General features: G+C 36.5%; 1 protein-coding gene across 1 annotated transcript; it reads left to right on the forward strand.

Annotated features, from left to right (window-relative positions):
* The first annotated feature begins 9,121 nt into the window (after positions 1-9,121).
* On the forward strand, positions 9,122-23,077 carry LOC109086168 (fibroblast growth factor 10). The gene is made up of 3 exons (XM_019100656.2): positions 9,122-10,112; positions 20,654-20,757; positions 22,160-23,077. Exons 1-3 carry the CDS (start codon positions 9,806-9,808, stop codon positions 22,352-22,354), a joined length of 606 nt encoding a protein of 201 aa, XP_018956201.1. The 5' UTR covers positions 9,122-9,805; the 3' UTR covers positions 22,355-23,077.
* Positions 23,078-23,732: the final 655 nt, after the last annotated feature.

Consider the following 23,732-nt stretch of genomic DNA (forward strand, 5'->3'; position numbering starts at 1 on the left):
CTTTACGGTTTCTGTGTAGGTGAAAGCAGCTCTGCTTGTGGTTATGATTACCGAGTCTTACAAGTGTGCTGTAATGTAGTATGTCATAACATCAGACCTTCTCTGGTTCAGCGTGAGTTCTTTCCCATGGCTTTAGATCATGCCCTTCAAGTGAGTTAACATTTATTGTCTATAAAATATGAGTTATTCTTATCCAGAGAGGCCAAGGTTTCCTTTATTAGTTCAACGTGTGAAACAATTTATATACTGTATGTAATAACTTTATTCAGCAAGGATGCATTCATTTATCCAAAAAATTGCAGTAATGACTTACACTTACCGAAAACTTTGAAATGCTGTTCTTTCGAAGTTCTTGTTCATCAGATAATCCTGAAAACTGTATCACCGTTTCCAAAAAAAAAAAAAAAATTGCAATAAAACTGTTTTCAACTTTGATAAAATTAAAGAAATGTTGCTTGAGCAGCTACTCAGCATATTAGAATGATTTCTGAAGTATCATGTGACACTGGAGTAATATCTGCTGAAATATACTTATACAGTATAGTCTGTCTTATAGCTAAAGCTATAGCACAATTCGTGGTCCCTTTTTATCTTTATTTTTTAACGGCAGGAATATCTGCACACTCACATATTTTATTTTTACAAATATTTTTAATCAATATTTTTCATTTAAAGGACATATATGTCACATGAAGCACTGCATAATGATTTTTCCTACTGCTGCAAATATTCCTCATAACTCTAGTACTTTTAAGGTTTTCAGTTTCACTATTTATAACTTAATTCACTGCAGTTGTGAATCTGAAATCTGTAAGAGATTGTCCGTATGCGTCACGTGGTGTTGAAATCGTGCATGCGCTTGGTGAGAATCATAAAACTTTACAGCTACTTTCATCTCCGTTCACATTCTTTAAGAGTCAGGCACACTTTGATTCTGGTGACCAGTAGAGGCTCATTTCAGACTGTACTACCTGGATGAGAATGTATGACTAATTCGTATGATTAAGACGGACCAAACCCAGACATGAGCAAACAGGTTAATTACAGTTTATAAGCAGAATAGAGAGCGTGTTTGTCAAGCATTTCTCTCATTTAAGAGGACGTTTTGGGTGAGAACACAGCAGGAGACCTGCTGACTCAAGCTTTTGATTCCAGCTTTGTTACAATAACTCATCGATATCAATTGATGTGCAGCATCATGAACAATATCTGATATCAGATGTTCTTGACTCACAGTTCGTCCCATGAGGAACTTATCAGCTTAATGCAAAATTAATGAGGAAGTTGTCAACTTTATGGCTTGGTCTTACTGTTTTTTGGAGGTTTAGTAGGGTCAACCCCCTTCCCACATTAGAGATGAGGAACTTGCTTTAGTAATTAACACGTGTTGATGCCTCCTTATGCTCATTATGGTTTCATGGAAGCTTCAGTCCTGCAAGGCTTGTGTCTGTCGGTTCATTCCATAGAAGAGTGACATGTGGCATACGTATGATCATCAAAGGATATTTGCGCCATATGGAGAACTTGTCCTCTTCCTCATCACAAGAAGATATATTTAGTGGATGATATGTGTGGTATATGGTCTAAATCAGTATCAAAATATAGCTGCAAGCGATGAGCATTGAGGTCCAAGCAGATTGGGAAAATTTGAATGCTGCACAGCTGCACAGTTTTGAGGATTTTCATATGTACAACTATAGCACTATATTATGAATAGCACTATACTGAATCGATATGCACAGCTGCCAAATTTGCTCTGTATTGTAATCATTATGATCACACTTGTAATAATTGCTGTAATTAGCTTCTGAAGTTAATTCATGTTAACTGTATGATTCTATGATCTTGAGCATACTTGGACACATTCCCTTCTGATAACAGATTACTCTAAATTGTAATGTAGACACATGCATTTTCTGTAAAGCTGCTTTGAAACAATGTGTATTGTGGAAAGAGCTATACAAATAAATTTTAATTGAATTGAATATGTAATATAACATATGTAGTTTTCCAGAAAACTAAAAATACAATAAATTTTTCACAGAAAAAAAAAAAAAAAATAATTTTAGTCTTGTTTATACATCTGAGATCTAAGCAAAAATTCATTAATAGCAGCACATGAAACTGTGTCCAATTCTCACAACATTTCATATACTTGTTTCCAGGGTTATTATAGTAAAGTTAATCTAAAAATATTTTTGTTTCTCAAAATAAAATAAAATAAAATATTAGTAAACAAAAAATAGAAATGCTGCCTTGGCAACTATAACTGAAATAAGTACTAACTAGAAGTAAACTAAACTAAAACTGAAATAAAAATAAATAAAAAAAAAAAACAAAAAAAAACTATAAAGACAAAAAAAGATGACAAAAATACACAGCAGAATTACTAAAACTTTAACTAAAATTAAAAAGGGAACAGTAATTCTATAATATATATATATACATTAATATATTAATATATAATATATATATATATATATATGCCTAGTTTTTTCCTAATATTTTTTCCTAATATTCATTTCTAATAAAATTAACAGTTATAGATTTATTTAACAGAAGCAACACTGGCACACATGTTCTGAACCAGTGTAAGCACACAGTCACCTGGCCTCAGCATTTAAGAGTATTTGAAAAAAGAATGCTGTTGTAACGTAAAATACAGAGTGTTGCGTTTCACAGTTGCTGGAGAGTAATTTCCCTCTGTTGTGCTCTCTGTATGATTACAATGTTCCAAAGCATCTTCATCTTTCTTTTTGCCTCACTAGGCACAGAAACTATTGAGAGACATGTGGTCTGTTAGCTTTGTATCATTGCAGTGTAATTGCTGAATTAAATGGGGCTGAGAGTTCAAACTGGAGCAACAGATGGAAGGCACTCTTTGATATATAAAAGGAGGGGGGGCAGAGTATATATGCACAGCAATATGTATACTGGACAGGATATATTTGTTGGACATGTCTGGTATGAAAATAGTGGAATGTCTGATATTTCATATGTTGTTTCATCAGGTGTTTTTGGAGTTAGACACACAAGTGATCAATGTTTTTAGGTCAAGCCATGTTATGGCAACTATTACTGCATAAAAATGTCTGCACAAGATTGAAATGTACATGTATGTATTTGGTAACTTAAAGTGCATTCAAGCTAGACATCTTGCTCCCTGGGAATGGAACCCAGTGCCATGTCCAGTGCATTTATTTACTGATTAAGCTATAGGAGTTGAAAATTCATGGTTTGATTATTATACAGCGAGTGACTTTATTATGATGTTTGTTGAAGTGGTTTAATCAAAGCTTCAGGGAATTATTTGTTTTAGGGAAAAGAGGGAACCCTCACCCTCATTAAACTCCTCTGTATACATTGTTTATATTTTTGACATTTACAGATAGTTAGAATAACAAGTGGATCAGGAAAGAGAACTGCATTGCAAACTTTATTACATTTAAGCTTCAACTGCTTTATTTTCTTAGACGACACACACCATGACGTGAAAGCAAACTGACCAACAGTGTCTCTTGCAGCTGCTCTGGTCCCTATTAATGAGAACAGTGTTTACCAGGGACTACATATGGATAGCATTGACTTCAGTTTCTTCAATCTGTCATTGTGGAGCAGCACTTACTGATGTACTCTACTAATAGTTACAATCATTTCGATCTTAGTTATTTAGAATCTGGTGTTATTTCAAATTTAATAATAATATTAACAAAATTAATAGTAATTATAAATATAAAAATATGCATTTAGTAATACAAATACAATATATATTATCAATAATTTTATTAATTATGAATAATAATATAATGGTTATTATTATTACAATTATTAAAATAATTATAAAAATACATTATTTAAAATGATAATAATAATTATTATTATTCCATGTTTTATATTTATTTTTTATATATCACTTGTATTAATAATTATAATGATAGTAATAATAACAATATGTAATAAATATAAAACCATATTTAATGATACAAATAAAATATTATATATCATCAATTATTATTTTATTCATTATGAATTACACCACCACCACCACCAACAACAACAACAATAAAATTAATAATAGTAGTATTATTATTTGCATGTCTTATATTTATTTTTATATATCACTTTTATTAACTATTTTATAATAATAATAATAATAATATAATAACTATAATAATAATAATAATAAAATAAATTAGTGTTATTATTGGGAAAAATTGTAATATGAAAAATATGGGAAAAGTGTTTATTTTAATTCATTATTATTATTATTATTATTTATTCTGAATTTATTTTATTATTTGGACAATGTTGAATGTAGAAAATATGGGGAAAAGTTTTTATATAGTGAAAATTTGTTTATATTTATTATGTTTATTATTCATTGCCATTTTTAAGACCTGATCCAGAAAGCTATTAGCTAAGTTAAGCTATTAGCTAAGTTAAGCTAAGTGTGTGTGTGTGTGTGTGTGTGTGTGTGTGTGTGTGTGTGTGTGTGTGTGTGTGTGTGTGTGTGTGTGTGTGTGTGTGTGTGTGTGTGTGCGTGCGTGTGTGTGTGTGTGTTTGGTTAAGTACAAGGGTAGGAACATATGTTTCTGTCTGTAGTAATGCTCAGTAACCTAAGGCAGTCATTGATAGAGTGATCCTGGACACACTGACACCAGTTCAAGTGTGACATTCAACCTCCTCACCTCCTGCATGCAAAGGTACTTCTGGTGTCATCCTGTCGATTAGCCATCCGCGTCATTACTTGGCTCTACTTTTTGTGACCTCTGAATGACTGTGGATTGCCCTCCTTCTACTACTCCAGTATTTTAGAAATATTGTTTTTAAATTTTATACATTGGTTATGCATGCTAGAAACAAAAACCCATTAGCAAGACTATAAAAAAAGATAAAGAATCTAAACTCACTCATACAATCTATTGAGTTTATCAGTCTTGGTTGGGTTTGACCAGCTTTGCCCTGAAGGGCCTGGGAATATTTTTGTCTGTAGTCTCCTCCTACTTAAAGCCACCTGGGCCTCATTTCCTCTCCTTACACTTCATATCTTTCAATGAGAGTTAAAACACCTGATACAATGCCCTACTGACACCTGAGGCCAACCTAAAGATTAATTTCTGAATGAAAAACCCTGAGAGGCTTTATGAGAATATGACATTTCGTTTAGTTTCCAGCAGGTACAACACATTATTTCAAGAAAGATTATGATTTCAGTCTTCATAATGAATATTTGTTTACACTATTTGCAATATTTACAATATTTGTTTGAAATAAGATGTTTTGTATGACCCGATTAAGCTAATTGAACAAAACCATTGCTCTTTTTTTCTTTTCTACTCATTATTTTTTTTCTCTCAGCATAGCGTTATCATTATTATTACATTGCATTGTCCAGCGCTGAGGACCTTTTACCCGGGAGCCACCGCTAGAGCGATTCAGATAGATTGTGTTATCATTTATTCATTCCGCTTCGCTTTCCCTGAAACTAGAACTAATCTAACCAATGCATTATTTACCATTAGTGAACACTTACCTAATGCATATTTCAACACCAGGCAGCTGGAGTCTTTGTCTTGGAGGTGCTGATCACTTAGTGCTATTGAATGAGCTTGGAGATAGTGGCAGGTCACCGGTTCAAATGCCCAGAGGTCAATGTCACACACACATATATGCACAATGACAATTAAGGGTCTTGATCCGTCCTGTCTTTGCAGAAACTTGCAGAAACGGCCACTGACCTGGGTATTTTTCGTTGGAAATGACACAGATTTCTCAGATTCCCGATTCATGTCAAATCAAATGCATTGTGTTAGCAACTGCATAATAAATCACTACTTCAGTCAAATTTGAAGTTGCTGCACGTTCTCTAGCGTAGCATGCAAAAGAAAGTCTTTTTGTTTGGAAAGTGGGAAATGGTTAGGAAATTAGGGCAAAATACTCTCTCATTTAAGGCTGTCGGAGACATTAAACGGTTTTCATTGTGGTGTCACTTGTAGCAGATTTGAATTACACAAACTGCACACAAATAGTGAATTTTTGTAGTACATACTATTTAGAAGGAAGAGACCATATTACCTTATTGGTAGTAAGCTTAGGGGCCCTATGCCATTCCTGCATAGAAATGCAGGACCGGTATTGGAGTTTCCTTTTAAATATTGTGGTTGGCTTGTAAATTAATCATTAAGAAAATCTTGGATTAAATGAGAGCAAGATAAATGTAGGCTTTGAAACGGCCAGTATATTTACCCATATTTAGCTTTCAACATAGAACTTAGGAACAAACAGTCCTTTGGAAGTTCGCTGCCTGAAACCCTCTCTTTTAGCTTGCACAGTGACACACCTGAGAGACAGAGCCCAGGCTAAGGTCCTCGCTGCAAGAAAGGTAGAATTTCACCCTCTTTGAAGAAACAGAGAAGGATTCAGGCCCCTCATTAGCCAGATAGAATCTACACTCAGACATGTAAGTTAGCGATTCAAATCTATTGGGACAGATTGAATTCCGTTAAATAGTGCTGTTTTTAGTTTTCTCAGGCTCTCTTGGCTATCTCTTATGAGGCAGCAAACAATGAGAAACACTGCAGGACATTCAGTGGCAGAGGCTGGCTGGGAAAAATCCTCTGGCTGTCTCATATTCGCTCCTTTCACAAATCCCTCCATAGATAGGTTATCTCAGTGAATGGCAGTCTGTAGCCCCGGAGTCTCTACTTTAAAATGATAATGATTATTTGAGAGGACAAGAAAAGGGAAACTTGGTCAGCAGATATATATTGGATTTATATGGGATAACCATGAAAAATGCAATAAAGCAGACAACATGCCAAACAGTACCATTTTTATATAAACACTTTCAAACTGCACTTGCAGTCTTTATTCTAGCTTGCTGTGAATGATCTAGGATTTATCCAAAAAAGTGTAATTTGTGCATTATGTGTGTTCTCTTGCTCTTATTTTAGTTAACTGTACGTTTGCATGTGAAAATATCAATTGTTAACCCTTAAATGCTTTTAGTATGTTTTTTAAATAAGTTAAATCTTGTAAGACACACTGTCAAATATTATTTAACAACATTGAATTATTATTATTATCATCATTTATAAAGGTATACTCTTAATAGGCAAAGTATCCCATGAGATGCATAAAGAGGAAATAAAAGCAGTATTTTGAAAAAAAGAGAAGAAAAAGAAAAACATGTTATTTGGTGTATTAGAAAATAACAAATAATGAACATAATATCCCGGGTGATGCATAACTGTAAAATTTAAAATAAAAACAATCTTTGTAGGAAAAAAAAAACAACAACCATGAAAACATGTTATTTGGTGTGTTAGAAACTAGCAAATAATGCTGATAAAATGTTAATATTATTTGATAATATTCACAGGCATTTAAACCCTAAAATGTGTTAATTAGCAAATATTATAATTGGTCACAATGTCACAATGTCATTCATGTACTTTTATCTTCCATCAGCTGTTGCAGGGTGGTCCAACTTCACTATAAAACCAGAAGAACATTGAGTTTCTCTTTAAAAATCAATTAAGTGTGTTGCAATAATCAGAGTTCCCAGAGATCCCATTCTCCTGACTTGTCCTTAGTGTAAGCAGGAAATGTCTGACAGAGGAAGTGTGAGATAAGACAAAGGTGTTTGCAGGGAGACGTGAGATTATGTGCTGAACCAACACTTCTGAGGACCCCGGGCACCGAGTTAGACCAGCACTAAGTGGATGGAGCTCATGAGTGTTATAGGGAGAGGAAAGACACCTTAGATTGAAAACAGCCATTCATCTTCAAACATGATCTTTTGAGAGGATTAGTCTAGGGTTTCGGGTTTTCTCCTGTTGTTAAAGTTTGTCTCACTAGAGGGACCCAGTGCCAGTGAAGTTTTGTTTTAACACCAGACACAAGAACAGCATCCCACATCTTTGCCAATTCGATGTCAGTATGCAGATGAAAATGTTTTTCTGTGAACTTTGTGCTATAGAAAATAATGACAATGATTTGCCAGGCAATGCTTTTTGCTAAACAATATGAGGTACTAAGTAAACTATGAATTGGCAAAAGTTTAATTGTTTCTCTGAGCACACTGGAAATGTTTGTTAACAAAACTTTGAAGAGACTTCCTACACTTCTTGATATTATATTAACAGAAAATCATATTGTTTTATGAATGCATTCAAATTCCCTGAGCACAGTTTAGTTGCACTAACACATGTTTCTTTTCCCTCTTCTTTTGTAGCCCTTCCCCCCACCCGTAATGAGTAAACGTGTCCCCCAGTAAGTGGTTGACTTGCTCACTTCTTTGCGACTCCAACAGCTCTTTTGACATAATGTACTGTAAGTCTGTCAAGAAGGTGAAATGGTTATGCAACATGACTTGAGAATTTCAATAAATAAACTTTTTCTTCCGTCAGGGCTCACAGAAATGTCTAGAAACCAGTCACATAATTCCAGAAATGTGCTTCTCACACCTTGTTTAGTTCAAGTACTAACTGACTTGGCACTCGGCTGCACTACAGGTTGGAATTTAGGACTGAAGATGTGCCCAGATATGATATGAATGATATTTACTTGGCAGAAGTTGAATTTGGCTCGTTTTTTCCACCGAAAAACAGAGAGGGATGCCGAACAAGAGGAGAAAAGCGGAGATATGGAATCTGTTGAACAATATGAAAAGAAAATTAAACAACACACAAACCAGACTTGAGATAAATATTTTTTTCATGGTGAGCTCTATCCCACGACAGCACTGATGTCTCATTTTGTTGTCGTAAATGCTCATTAAATGGTGTTTAATGGCTAAGGCTTTATATAGCTGCTATAAACTTATTCTGAATGTGTATTCAAGGTACAAACAGTTCCGGTACATCCGAGTCTTGTTGTTCCTACCGTAGGACAGAAGACCAGTGGTAAATGAGGGAAAAAGCGGCAATCAGCTCCAGGTGTCTCTGATAAGGCTCACATGCCATGGCAGGGTGGGGGGGGGGGCTGTAGCAGTTAGCCGGAGGAGACCTGTATGTGCCGATGCATGGGGCTCCCAGCCCAGATGGGAGGGAACGGGGTGGGAGGGGCAGTGAGAGAGAGGGAGACACTGAGAGTGGGTGAGGCAATTGGGAGAAACAGAGTGAGACAGATAGGAGAGGGGCGAGGAAAATACCCTCGTCACCTCTCATTCTGACGCACACATGCAAGCAAAACATACACACACACACGCGGATCTTCAAAGCCGACTGCTTTTCATAGTCTCCCTATTAGCTAAAGAGATTACATCTGGGGCCCTGAACTAAATAAATAAGGTGAGAGGAGTGTCAGAGCTCAGTCTGCTCCACCTCAGGATCCTCTCAGCACTTCACTGGTGAGCAGAAAGGAAACACACTCTTAATCAGAGGGACACTGAGAGAGTGAGAAAGCTGGACACAGCAGGGATTACCCTTTTTTTTCCTACAGTGGATTCCTCTCGTTTCATCAAGAACAGATTTGCTGCCCTGTTGCATTCGGGTCGTTTTGCCATTCTTCTCCAGAACATTTTCCTTGCCTCTTGCTGTCCTTCAGGGGTTCTTCAGTGGATTGTACGTGGGAGAGCAGGAGGAGGTGAAGCGGTTCCCCACGGAGGTGTTTTGAGTTATGGATGTTGACACATTCCTTCTGGACACGAAGAGAACTGGATCCAGCCTGAGCAGCACAAGCAGACGCGACCTCCACGTACACTTCACTGGGCTTTACCTCCTGGTATCACCCTTTCTCCCAGCCAGCTCTTCAGCATGTACCTTTCTGTGAGGCTCTTCCCAGTCTTCCGAGCTCCAGGACAATGTGCAAATGGAAAGTGACTAAGGGTGCCTCAGCCTGGTTCCGACTGTCCTGCCTTTCCCTGCCGCTGCTGCTCCTGCTCCTGTGTTCGGCTCTGCCTGTTGCCTGCCATGACACCCACAGGGCCGTACGTGCCCCGAGGGGCTCCAACTCCTCGTCGTCTGCCGTGGTGGGGCGGCATGTGCGCAGCTACAACCACCTCACAGGGGACGTGCGCAAGAGGAAACTCTTCTCCTACCAGAAGTTCTTTCTCAGGATCGATAAGAACGGAAAAGTCAATGGCACCAAAAGCAAGGACGATCCTTTCAGTGAGTAATGCCTGTTTTTCTCCTCTTTCCTTTCACATGTGGGTCCCATAGAAGAAATGGCAATGCCTCCTTTGATTTCGCAGTCAAACACCCAGCAGATAATATGAACCTTACCTGAAGTTGGTGGGCGCGAGCTGCTGTGCATGGAGTTGGGCTTTGCATGCGTTGCTGAGAGGTAGTCAGCTCTAATGTTTGTCCTTAGGTTTCAGAGTGCAGATTTATTCGTAGCAGGTTTCCTGGAACCAATTTGAAATTACCAGGGGAGCCTTTCCTTTTTGTAAAATGCACAAACCGTTGGAAGTTACTCCCGAACATCATGCAGTACATCAGTTATCTTTATTACTACTGCTGTAACTCCCTTGTCACTGCAGCAAATAGCTTACTTTTAAGATTGTATTAATTTCAAGCAAATGTCAGGTGGGTCTTTTTTCTCTTGAAAGTGTTATCATGTTCATTCATAAATAATGTTTAAATAATCAGAATAAGTTTAAATTTACTTCAATTTACAGTTTGTGGCAAAGAGCTCGAAGCACCTGGCAACCACACTCCGAAATCTCCCTCTGCACTTTTTCGTTAGTAGGTTGCACACACATTGCCGCTAATAAAAAAGGCTTTGACATATGGGTCCCATGTGCCTGCTGCTTGGCTTTTTTAGACAAGGGTGTGCTGGAACTCCGTAAGACATGAGGGTATTTCAATTAGCCGGACTGCCTCTTAAATGTGTTGCACAGTCTTTTAATAAATCCAAGACCAGGCTTATAGAATTTTGGAAAGCTTTCAATTACCATCAAAGAGTTTGTCCAGAAAGCTGGACACTGTTAGGTCCAGTGTTGTAGACCTTAACATTTGCATAATTATATTTATTAATGCATATTTGAACTAAATAAATAAATGTGTGCCAACTTTTTTTTTTTTTATCATGCCACGTTTTTGTACTTCCCTATTAAAAAATGAAAAGAAAACAAACAAAAAAAAAAAAAAACATATCATATGTCATGTTTTTGTGCTTATCCCTATGCCAGTGATCTCTGTACATGTGAAAAGATTCCTGCCACTCACTTACCACAAGTGAAAATTGCACTGTCCTTGTTAGCTCCCACAGTGACCCTTAGGCATGAAGCATACTGGTAATAATGTTCCAGCCAGATGCACTGAGTTTCAGTGGGGATTCACATCTCATTTCAGTGCTGATATATCTGAAGTGTGGATATGGCCTGGAATGTCTGTGGGAGGCATAGCAAAGGGGAACCACTTGTTGGTGAATGGATCATTTCTCCAAAACAAATTGGACCTCTGCCATCCCTTTCCCTGCACTTTTTTGCGGGCACTATAATTGAATTTGAAGGGCCTCTGGTGCCCACAAGGTAGCAGCAGTGCTCCCTCCGTCCCTCGCTTTAGAACAGCACCACGGTAGATGTTAGTGTGCGGCGTTTACGACAGACTTGTTTGCTTGATTTATTCTGTAATCAGAGACCATTGTTGTTGCCGCAAATGCCCGTAAACAGGGCAGAAATGAGTGGCTTGCTATGTTATGTATCATCATGTACTTGAAACATCAAAACATCCTCAAATGATTTTACTCCAGTTGGAGCCACTGGCATTTTAAAAGGAACCAGTCCCTTTGCGGTATAATATTTCTCTCGAGTTAACAAAAAGAATATTCCCATGAATAGCACGGCATGTCAATGTATATAGACTGACATCATGTCGACAATTATCTTTATTTGAAGGCCCAGTGTTAGAATAGAACTGAATTTTAGCAAGAGGGAAAAGATTATGCATTTATCTGTGCCTGTCAAACTCAATTCTTTAACTTTTTTTTCTTCTTTTCAATGTTTATGAAAAGCACACTTTGCATTATGCTGAAATTAGTAGTCGAATAAAGTCAAGGTTAGTCGTTTTTCTGTTTTGGATGAGCCTAACTTTAGCCAGTTACAGAATATACTTTTGGAAAAGCACAAAGTATAAGAAGAGATGTATTTTGTTTACTAAACTCCGCAGTTTTAATGAGACATTAATATGGCCAATTTACCAGCAATGCACATATAAAATGTCACATCTTGATGCAAAATTTACATTTACACTCCCGTAAACACTTGCAGTAAATCAAAAGCCCGTAGTTTATGAGAGGGCCAATATTTGTTTTGCATATTTGATGTGGAAAAATATTTGCAGAGAGCCTAAGTATGATAGATTGTTACATTTCCCAGATTCAAACTCCCAGTCAGAGAGTCTCTTTGTCCATATTTGAGTTCTCAAGTCCAGCCTTCCTTAGTTTTCAAGTCCACAAAAGACCTGTCTATGTGCAGCTTGAAATCCTATCCCACCCATATTGTTTGATTTTCTTTCAGAATCCATCAGCTCAGTATCACTTTTGTCACATTGTGTATCCCCCAAGACATTTTTGGAAACGGCACCCCGTGCTCGAACTCGGAGCTGTCCTTGGTGTATTGAGCGAGCTTAACAACAAGCTCACTGTGATGCAAAAGCTCTCGCATGGACTGGCCAGAGTTTAATCTTTCTTTAACTGTTTTGAACTTGTTTGCCTTTCCTCTGTGCAATTGTTTTGTGTTTATCACACGGTGCTGATGAAAATGTCAGTATCGACACAAGCACAAAACCTCTGGTGTTGTAGTTCAGCGGTGTTGGCATGGCCGGAGGAAATCGTTAATGATGATCATTAGTCTTTGACAGCTGTGATTGAGGGGATTTGTCTGATCAGAGTTCAACTACTGGTTGAATCGTAAGGTTTAAAGTGCAGGGGTCTTTCCAATCATCATGACAGCTCTTGGGCAGCAGATCAAACAAGGGTCAGGCCAGCGGTCATTATACGTCTCTCCCTCCATCTGGGGTCAGTGTAATCTAATAGGGCTCAATTAAGAAAACAGATTATTGCTGGTCTAATGAGGTGTTTCCAGGCCAAACCCCAGCAGCTTTGGTCAGAGTGGCACATTTGAAGGCTGTTTTTCTTCATGAGAGAATATAAATTGCTCTGTTTCTTTCAGGTGTTGAGTTTCTTTGTATGCGTTAGGCTGGACCTTATCAACTATAAAGCAAACAAACCCTTGTGGGATGAAATTATTTGTTTGCTGAATGAATGTTAATATTCATAACTTGTCTTTCCTCCTGCGTTCCATCAGTTTCTGTCGGTTTACCTCGTTAAAAATAAACTTACATTAAAAAACTTATTTTATGTGGGACATTTGCATGCAAGTTGAGAAAATGTATTATTATTATTATTATTATTATTATTAATAATACAATATTTTTTATTTCTGTTCAAACTGCATCTAAATTTACATCTAAAAATACCCCCATAAAAAACTTAATTACGCACAATGCTTTTGACTATGATCCTTAAGCTTCTTTTTGAGCATCATGTGATGTTTCTTCAACATCATTTTTGGTGCCACCTTGAACCGAAGTGAAGTATTCTCAGTCAGTTTGACCAATCGCCGTCGCTGATATGCCTATAGACTCATTACACTACTTTTGTTTTGTCTTTGCATTCATGCATACAGTGAACATCTCTGTGATTGGTCATAGTGCTCAACTACTGCAAAAAAGCGTGTTGCAAACAAAACATTTTGACACAAAAATTCTGCAGCCTTAGTAGTTAGTGATCATTTTCATATGATATTTGACCACAGATTTATACTCTATATGACTGCATGTTCATCATAACATCGGTTTATTCAGTTCTTCAAATGTGGCTGTAAAATCACTTACTGGTGTGAATGAACATGTGCAATGTGTGAATTTAAATGACATGTTGCCAGCCCTGACCACATGGATGGCATTCCACAGAAGTGTGTGTGTGTGTGTGTGCATGCTTTCTGTGGTTACGGTGCCCATTTATAGCTCCCCTGGGAAATCCCAACCACACAAGTAATAAAAATGACTTATGAGGATTGAGCTGATGTGCAAAAGGTTAGTGTCAGTGTTTCATTCTCTTTGACCTTGACGTCCTCATATACTTTCTCCTTTCTGATTCATAAATAACAGAGCTGGTTTTAACAAGACATTTTAAGGATCACTACAAGATACACAGCCTTCAAAAATGCAACATGCTGATAGCTTTGACATCTTTACTTATAAGTTGTCCATTGTTCCATTATGTTTGTTCCATTATTCAGCAATTACCTGTTAAACTGATCAAAAGTTACAGTAAAGACATATTACAAGAGATTTCTGTTTGAAATTTCAAAGTATTCAAAAAATCAAAGTATTCTTAATATATATATATATATATATATATATATATATATATATATATATATATATATATATATATATATATATATATATATATATATATATATATATATATATATATATATTAAGCAGCACAACCGTTTTCAAAATTATAATGATATATTATAATTAGAATGATATTCATATTCATATTAAATTCATATCATATTAGAATGATTTCTGAAGGATCATGACACTGAAGATTAGAGTAATGGCTGCTGAAAATTCAGTGTTTGCCATCACAGGAATAAATGACATTTTAAAATATATTAAAATAGAAAACAGTTATTTTCAATAGTGTTTTTACTGTATTTTTAATTAAATAAATGCAGCCTTGGTGAGGAGATAAAAAACTTTTGAACGGTAATTTATGTTCCAAATATTTTAAATCATTATTAAAAATAGTGTCTCATTAATTTTAATAGCCAATTAATAATACATTTAAACAGATGCTTACATTGATCTACAGTTATCATATATTAGTTATGCTGCATGTGTTTTGAAGTTTTTTTGGCACTCCATGCCTAAAGTATGATTTTAAAAATGAATGATGAATGTGCCATAATTTGTATTTTATAATTTTAACATGCAAGATGAGGTAAAAGTCCATGTTTTCAGATTGATGTAAAAGTACACTTGAGACTGTTAAACCCACAACACACGTGTCTATTCTGTAGTAGCAGCTCAACATCTTCATTTAGTTAATACATCTATTTTTTTTCCACGCTGAAAGCTCAACTTGGAGGAGTGGAAGACCAGATGTATGCCTAACCTCTGACCCCATTACCTAACGAAGAGCACTATTTGTGCCATGGGATGTTCTGGGGAGAAACACCACTGTCTCTTTTCTGCTGTGGTCTGTCTGATTGCCAACAGACGGTGACTCAAAGCACATTTGCCCACAAACCAGTGAGACAACAATTGTGTACTTTCAGGAAACTATAAGCTCTAAAGAGACATTTACTGATCATTGAGCAGTTTATGGAGTAAGACTGAGATGTAACAAGTTTTAAGCCAGGTAGAGGGAGTTTTTGATAACTGTGATATCTACAAATATGTGTTGTTCTCTTTATGCTTATCAAGCCATTGAACAGGAAAGACTGAGGGAATGACTTTGCAAGGTCTTTCAGTGTCCTATATATCAGTGTTTAAACAAGTGTTTGATATGCTACAATACTGAACAAATGAGAGCATGGTCAAGCTTTCCTCAAACATATCTTCTCACAAGCTCAGAGGGGAATTCCTTAGCAATGTGTGCTTGAACAGATGGCGGCGGTTGGCGCATCAAAACACTGAAGAGAGACAGGGACCAGTGTGAGCAGAGATGCATCTGGCCAGTCAAATTTGTGTGAGCAGGAGTGGTCTTGCATTGGTTCCCATTAAGAAGGGTGTCTGCTTTGACATTTAGGAGGAGGCTGCAATCTGTTTGCCGCCACAGAAGGTTGTCTGGGTGTTTGGTTATGTCATGTGTGTGTTTGGGGATGGTGCATGCATGGTTGCATGTGCTTGTGAGTGTTTCACTGGTTTCATTGCCCGGTCAATGCAAACATTGAACAAATCTGTCTGTCATCAAAAATTAGTTGAGCACAAAATCTTCATTCCTCTGACAGTATGCAGGGTGGTTAACAAATGCCTGGACGGTTAGTCAAACAAAAACATGATACTTAACATGCTCTGATGGTCTGGACTAACCTGAAATATGTGAAAAGAGTTTTAAAGGGATAATAAGTTATCATTTACCCTCATATTTTTCCAAAAAGCTTTTTTATCACTTGTTTCAATATAATGATAGTAAAAAGTGAATAAGGCAAAAATGACAGAAAAAAAATCATAGAAATATTCTAAAAATTTTAATTATTATAGAGGCTGTGATTATGGAGCCCATGTGCAGTGGAGTTACTATGAGATATTATAAGATAAACCAATGGATGTGAAGGAGAACTTATTGCACAACTCTCTTTACCAGTGAGTTTGCATTGTGCTCTATTAGCAAGTTTCAGTAGGAAAAACAGCAATGAAAGCCTGTTTATGAGGTGCTGAAAAAATGAACAAAATTGTTTTAAGAAAAATTATCATTCTTCACAAAGCTTTTAACACAGTTCTGAAAGAGTATAGCTGTTATTCTGAGTCTGTCTGCAGAGTCCACATATGCTTTCTGTAAACCATCTTGTGCACTTCAGAAAGTGGATTTTGTTTTTAACATGACGGAGGATGCACAGACATGATCAGGCACTTCAGGTTATCATCAACTGATCTGTTTTGTAGTTATTAGCATCAAAAACAATCCATTTCTCCATACCATCCAGCAAACAATGTGCAGATGTGATACAATCTTCAAAAGGGCTGCATACAAACACTTTCACAGTCCTTCTAGTCTGAGTTCATCCAAAATGATTTTCTTACTCAGTATTTTTGTCTTGTTTTTCTGTAAAATATCAATATTTACTTGAGAAGCAAAATTACACTTTTTCTTCATAAAACTAAGACTTTACATATTATCAAAATTTAGTGACTTTATGCTTAAAATACGAACAAATATCTGCCAATGGGTTAAGAAAAATAAACTTGTTTTCCCTTTTAAAAAAAATAAAATTCCTTAACAAATTGTCTTGTTTCAAGTATAAACTCAGTTAATTTATACACATTTCACAAAAAAAAACTCAAAACACCAAAAAAAAACATATCTATATAAAAACATTTTTTACACTAAAAAAGAAAATCATTTTTGCAATGTATTTCAGCATAACCAGGAGAGTGGGATAATGAGACTGGCCCCCCCAGACCTGTCCACTGATCTTCCTGAGCCCAGGAGCCAGGGGCCTGCAGTGCTCAGATCAAAGGTCCAAGTCACTGTCATCAGATGCCAATGATGGGTCAGCTGCAAAGATGCTTTTTAATGGGGACCCTTTTTCCTTTATGGTCTTGTAGACAGGGGGCTAATTGAAAAAATGTGCGTGCCAGAGAAGTGGCAGTCCAAGATTCCCAGGACAATTAAGCAACCGAGGGTAATATATGACTTGAATTGACTCGGTCTTTGCACTGGTGTGGAGAGCTGAAAAGCAGTTGTGTTCCGAGTGCAAGTAAGATTATTATTTTGACGTCTGGAAGCAATCCAATCTGAACACTGCTAAGGAAAAGTCCATCAGCCTGATAAAAATTGTTGTTTGAAGTGGATGGGGGTCTCTTTCACTCTCTCGCAGGCTTTGGTGGTGATACAGGTTGCACGAGGCTACAAATACGAGGCTGCAGGGTTTTTTGTAATTACCACAAGATGCGATAACCTGAGTTTTGTCACCCTGCCAAGAAAACATTGAACTCCGTTAAGCGGGAAGGGGAGCGGCCACCTACAGAGCCTGGGGCAAGAGCCAAGTCTACTGAGGGAAGATCACGCTAGGCTACGGGTGGGATTCTCTGGACCACCGTTGGGCCATATGCAGTGTAATGTCACAGACACATGGCCGCTCACAGACAGGGTATGAGTAAGGTGGGGCCGGGCTTGTTAAAATGCAGAGGCTTTTAAGTTTTTGTAATCTGAGCCCTAATGGGGAGTAAAACAAGAATACTGTGAGGATTAGGTTGCACTGCAAAAAAAAAAGAAAATAAATTTCTCTCTCTTTTTTAAGAGAATGCCTTGGCTAGTGCTTTGAATAATGTAGGCGGTGAAATCTTGTTTGTCAGAATACCGGAGCGCCGTGATATAGATGTAACAAAACATTGGGTCTGCCAGGAAAACTGTTTAAAAGTAATCACGCTCTCATGAGTCAAGACTTTGCTGTCTGTTGAGCAGTAGTTCTGAAAATATGATGCGTGAAAGATTCCAAGTGGCTGGCAAGTTTTCTGGCTAATAATAATAATAATAAATAATAATAATACATAAATAAAATATAATAACAATAATGGCTGGTGAGTTAATTGGCTGATAATAAAATAATAAAGAATATATTTAGAATTGTCAAAAAAAACAAAAAAACACCAATATGATTTAAAATAAATCACAGCAAATTAAATATCTTATAACTAATCACCAAGTACATTATTGTAGTAGCAATATTAGATTAATATTATTAATATTAGATCTTAAAAAAAACTGAAATTAAATAAAATATAAATATTAGACCAAAAACGTCAATGAAAGTTAGAAATGCTGCCTTGACAATTAACAGAAATAAAATAAGTTGAAGCTGAAGTACTAAAATTATTGAAATAAAATTAAGCATTATTTAAAAATATATATTATTTTAAAAATCATTTAAAAATAATAATTTGTGAAAAATGGCTTCTGATTTTGATAATTATTATTCAGTAACTGATAGTTATTAGTTATAGGATTTTTTTAAACTAAGGACAGCTTGTATTGTGTTCAAAAAATGTCATTGGGTGTTTCTCTCAGACTTGAGGAGTTAGGTGGTCTGCAGTTAATGTTCAAGTGGTCTGCATCACCTGATTAAGTGTGAGAATCACTACTGTAGAGGTTTGTTGAGGTTTAACTTTTACATGACAGCGCATACGCACTTTAATGAGCCACAGTAAACTGTAACTTGTTGCACGCACAGCTGTTGTTCTGGGTAATGTCTTAAAAATGTTGATTAGATAATATGTGCTTGAGCGCTTACTGCATTTCAGACACTGGTCTTAAAAGAAGCCTTTCTCTGTACTTTTAGGTCAAATCTCACATTAAATAACTGGTTTTTGGCAGAAATCTGAAATGAAAGAGAGGCAGATCTGAAATGTTTATGGTGTGGAAGAAGAAAGCAGTGAGACCTGTTGCTTAGATGCCTCAGAGATGTTTTGGTTTTGTAAATCCAGCCTTTTGTTGCGGACCAGCATTTCAGCTTCAATGCAGACAGAAGAAACACTCCTGGAACTCATGAGGGAGTCATAAAAAAAATGCTTTGACAGACCACATCAAATAGCCAAAAGCAAACAGGTGCTTTCTGACAGACGATTCAGGATTTATTTTGACAATGCATGCTTTAAAGAGCAGCCACCAAATTTACTGTAGGCATGACATGATGTTTGCACACATGACATGACATCACTCACATTGGGATGAGTGCTATGTTTGGGATAAATGGTCAAAATTTATATGTGCTTGTGTCATTTTGGGCAGCCGTCCCATTGCTTCTTTGATCATGGATTATTCCCCCCTAATCCTACCAAGTCTGTGATCCCAACTCTGAGTCTCTCCTTTTATTCTGTCACTCTTGCTCATGAACCTGAGGCGAGGGAGGAGAGTGGACAGAAGACTAGGTCTCCTTACATCTACTCTTGGTGACTGCAACCTGAGCCCATGTGGAGGATCTGCCTTCAGATCCACTTAATCCTCCTGTTGTAGCAGCGCTTGTGTCCCTGATCCACAGGTGTGGATTCAATTCCTCCACATCACAAAACTCTGATGTCAATGTTAAGCATTTACAAACCAGCCAAGATATGGAGGGTTTCACATAGTTCTAAAGGTAGATATGCAATATATTTTTGCTGGAATAGGCCATCTGACTGACATGAAAAAAAATACTAAAATATACTAAAATTTCCATTTCTGCACATTTTTTAATTTCACCGGTAACCAGGATGATTATGTTGGTTCAGCAGGATTGGTAGGCCTCTTGCTTGGTTTTATGGTTTTGATGTCTTATTGAATAGTTGCAGATAACATTTAACATTACCTGGGAGGTAAACTGAACTGCTTGTGTTCGTCAAAGGCCAGGAGCTGCAGGCAAAAGCTCTTTTAACCCCATACACAAACAACATAGGATCATATAGCCCTGTTTGCTACTAGGACGTGCTTTGGTCTGGGACTAATCTTATCTAAACTGTGATGGCTTTATGGGTTTACATAATTGCCTTTAAAAAAGGCAAAACAGTAATGGTTACCACAACTTGAATCACTAATGGCTACAAACCTCTGCCAGTATGCCTTTCAGCTCTGAAAACTCTAACAAAGACAGCAAAATATGAGTTTTTATGTCATAAATGAGCAGTTTTGAACATAAGTACTCCTGAATGGGAATGGAGAATTTCTGACTGTAGCATTGGGGTTATGAGGTGGATTGTGGGTAAAGTTTGAGGCGGTCATTTCTGTGATGCCTTTACCTATTTTCATGTTCATATTTGTTACCTGTTCTATCATTTAATCTATGTCATTATGCAATTACACGTTTCATATGACACCAGCACTGCACCTTGTTTAAAGTAAAATAAGTAAATGCATAATTCCAAAAACTCTAAAAACAGCAATGCTTTAATGTGGACGGCATGTAAATGATATGTTTATGTTTGTTTTGTAGGTACACTCGAAATCAAGTCTGTGGATGTGGGCATCGTTGCCATCAAGGGGATCCAAAGCAATTACTACCTTGCAATTAACAAGAAAGGGGTGGTCTACGGGGCGGTGAGCATCATTTTCTCTTCATTTCTCTTTTAATTATAGTTAATGACTGGACTCCACAACAAATAATGATAACGTTTCTTGATCCCATCCAAACCGAAGACGTCCTTCTTATCTGGAATTTTTAAACAACATTCAGAATTTCTAAACTATTTATAGAAATTCAGCTCTTTACAAGCTTCCAGAAAGATCCGTCAGCCCTCGGGTCCCTCTCAGAGGCTTTGATGTCAGAAAGCCTGCTCTATTTCTCATGTCTTGTGGCACTTAAAAAGCCCAGGGTTGTTTTAAAGGACAGTTCCACTCCATTGCCTGTAAATAATCCCCAGCAAAAGTCGGCTTGAGCAAAAGAGTTCTGTCATCTTTGAAAAAGTAAGCCGAGAAGGCCCACTTCCTTACACAGTAGTCTCTCCTCCAATACAGCTTCATGCATGCATTCTCCTCCATTCACAATCCAGCCATACAATCCCTGCTCCCTCTTTGTTCCGAGTTCTCTCCAGCCCCATTGCCTTTCATTCATCCGCTCTCATGAATGGCAAATGTTACCTGAAACATGCAAAAATAGTGCTGTACTTTTCCCAAAATGAAATCAACAGATTGGAAGGGGAAAGTCAATCGCCTATGCCTCGGGTCTGTTGTTCTCACTGCGGAAATATCAATATAGTGACGTACACTGCCATTTATATATATATATATATATATATATATATATATATATATATATATATATATATATATATATATATATATATATATATATATAATTGTGGAATCAAAATAATCCTTATGATGATGCTGTCATAAAAATGTTGGAGGATACAGTTCATCTTATAATACATATTCATTCTGAAATAGAAAAAAATAATTTTTAAAAGTTTAAAAATGTTTTTGATATACGTACAAATTGATCATTTTATTGTGTCAGTAGTATTATATTGATAATATTAATATACAACATTATATACAATATTCATTTTATGAAATGCATTTTTTTTTCTGAAAGTAGTGGCAGCAATATTGACATGATGTTAAGATGAGTGAAATTCAAGAGGGTGGAAGCAGTATATCTTAAACATTAATTCCATTCCAAAATAAGTATGAAATAAAAAGTATTTTTTTATATTTATAATAAAATAATAATAATAATAAAATATATATATTTGTATTTTTTTATTAATATGTAAGGACTGATTTTTTTTAATGTAATATAATATTATAGAAATATTTTATGCATATAACAATAAAACATTACATTACAATATTATATCCATTTTATGAAATGCATTTTTTTTTCTTACAGTAGTGACTATAATACTGATACGGTTTGCATTCCGATTATTGCTTTTTAAATAAATCAACAAACCGATATACAGACTAAAACTGACTCACATATGCCTTCTTCTTTCAGAAGGATTTTGGCGTTGACTGCAAGCTGATAGAGCGGATAGAGGAGAACAGGTACAACACCTATGCCTCAGCAGAGTGGAGGAACAAGAAGAAACCCATGTTCGTGGGCTTGATGGCCAACGGGAAGCCGATGAGGGCCAAAAAGACCCGGAGAAAAAACACAGCCACACACTTTCTCCCCATTCCTATCGTGTAGCTACAACCCCACCAAAAGGGAACATTTAACTGCACTGAGGAAAGACTTGGAATTTTTCGACAGTTTGGAGAAGGCACTATGTAAAGGAACTAAGAGAACTCCTTTTCACTGAGTCTGATTGTTGTCACATATTTGTTTTTAAGTTATTGGCACCAGGGAAAATAGGGGACATTTTTTATGCCAAACCCTTTTCTAGCGAAGGAAAGGTTGGACCAAATCCGACGGAGAGGAATCGGACATTTCAACCTCCCAGAATGAACTGAAGAGACCTTTCACAGAGTGTATTGCTTGTGTGTATTTGTGTGTGTGACCTTTGGATGCAGTTATTTATGCTGTACTAACTCATACGAAACACTCTAACAGACTCTCAAACTCTGTGACTCAGTGGACTGAAAGTTATGCAAACACTTACTGGAAGCACTTGCTCAAGGTGCAAGACTGAGAGGCCGAGACGGAGACCCTGCATCCTACCATCAGAATTTAGTCAAGCTAGCACCATAGCGTAAAGAACTCTAACATTATTAACATGCAAAAGCCACTGTATTTGATATCTCCATTCTTTACCTGACTGCTTTGGAATAAATTATTTATTTTATGTAATATTTAAAGAAAAACAAAGGCAAAAAAACATGGAAAGGACATTTTTTATCATTTATGCTCCTCTTTTAAAAAGCTATTCTATCGGTTACACATGAATAAATAAATATATTTCTCCTTACCCAGCAGAAGTTGCGTCCATGATGCTGAGAAAAGCTTGTTTTCTTCTTTTATTCACTTCTCAGAGGTTAAATGCATCTGTAAAACAAATGAACTTGCTGCACTTGTATAGGGAAGGGGTGATACGTAATATGTTTTCTGTAGCTTTAAAAACTATTAGCTTTAGTGATTTTCTCAGTCACTGTTTACGCTATAAAAATACCATTTAAATTGAAACCAGTCATCACTGTTTCATAAAGAAAGCAAATAAAAAAAATTCCCAGTGATAACTATGAGCTCATCTCTAAAAGCATTCAAGAATTCAAAACACACAGTCTTTGGTCACTGCCACACATATTGTCCTAGTATCAGTCATGAAAGGGACACTGTGCTTTGAGATTCTTTTAAAGCTGAGTTCACTTGTGCCCCAAAAAGTCTGGTACTCTGAATCGAAAACATTCATCTTTGTTTATATTTCAGCTGTTATCAAAACCCACATGTAAATCTATATCCACACTCTATGCCCTTTTGCCTCATTTTCAACTTTTACTACGACTTTCAATCATGAAACTCTGCTCTACTAGCCCACTCACTTCAAAGAGTCAATGTGAAGGGCATGTGGTGTGTATGTAAATATTGGCAGTAGATTATGGGCTGATTCTGATTATCTCTACTGTAGGCC

The sequence above is a fragment of the Cyprinus carpio genome, chromosome A21 (genome assembly GCF_018340385.1).
Source record: "Cyprinus carpio isolate SPL01 chromosome A21, ASM1834038v1, whole genome shotgun sequence".
NCBI lineage: Eukaryota > Metazoa > Chordata > Actinopteri > Cypriniformes > Cyprinidae > Cyprinus > Cyprinus carpio.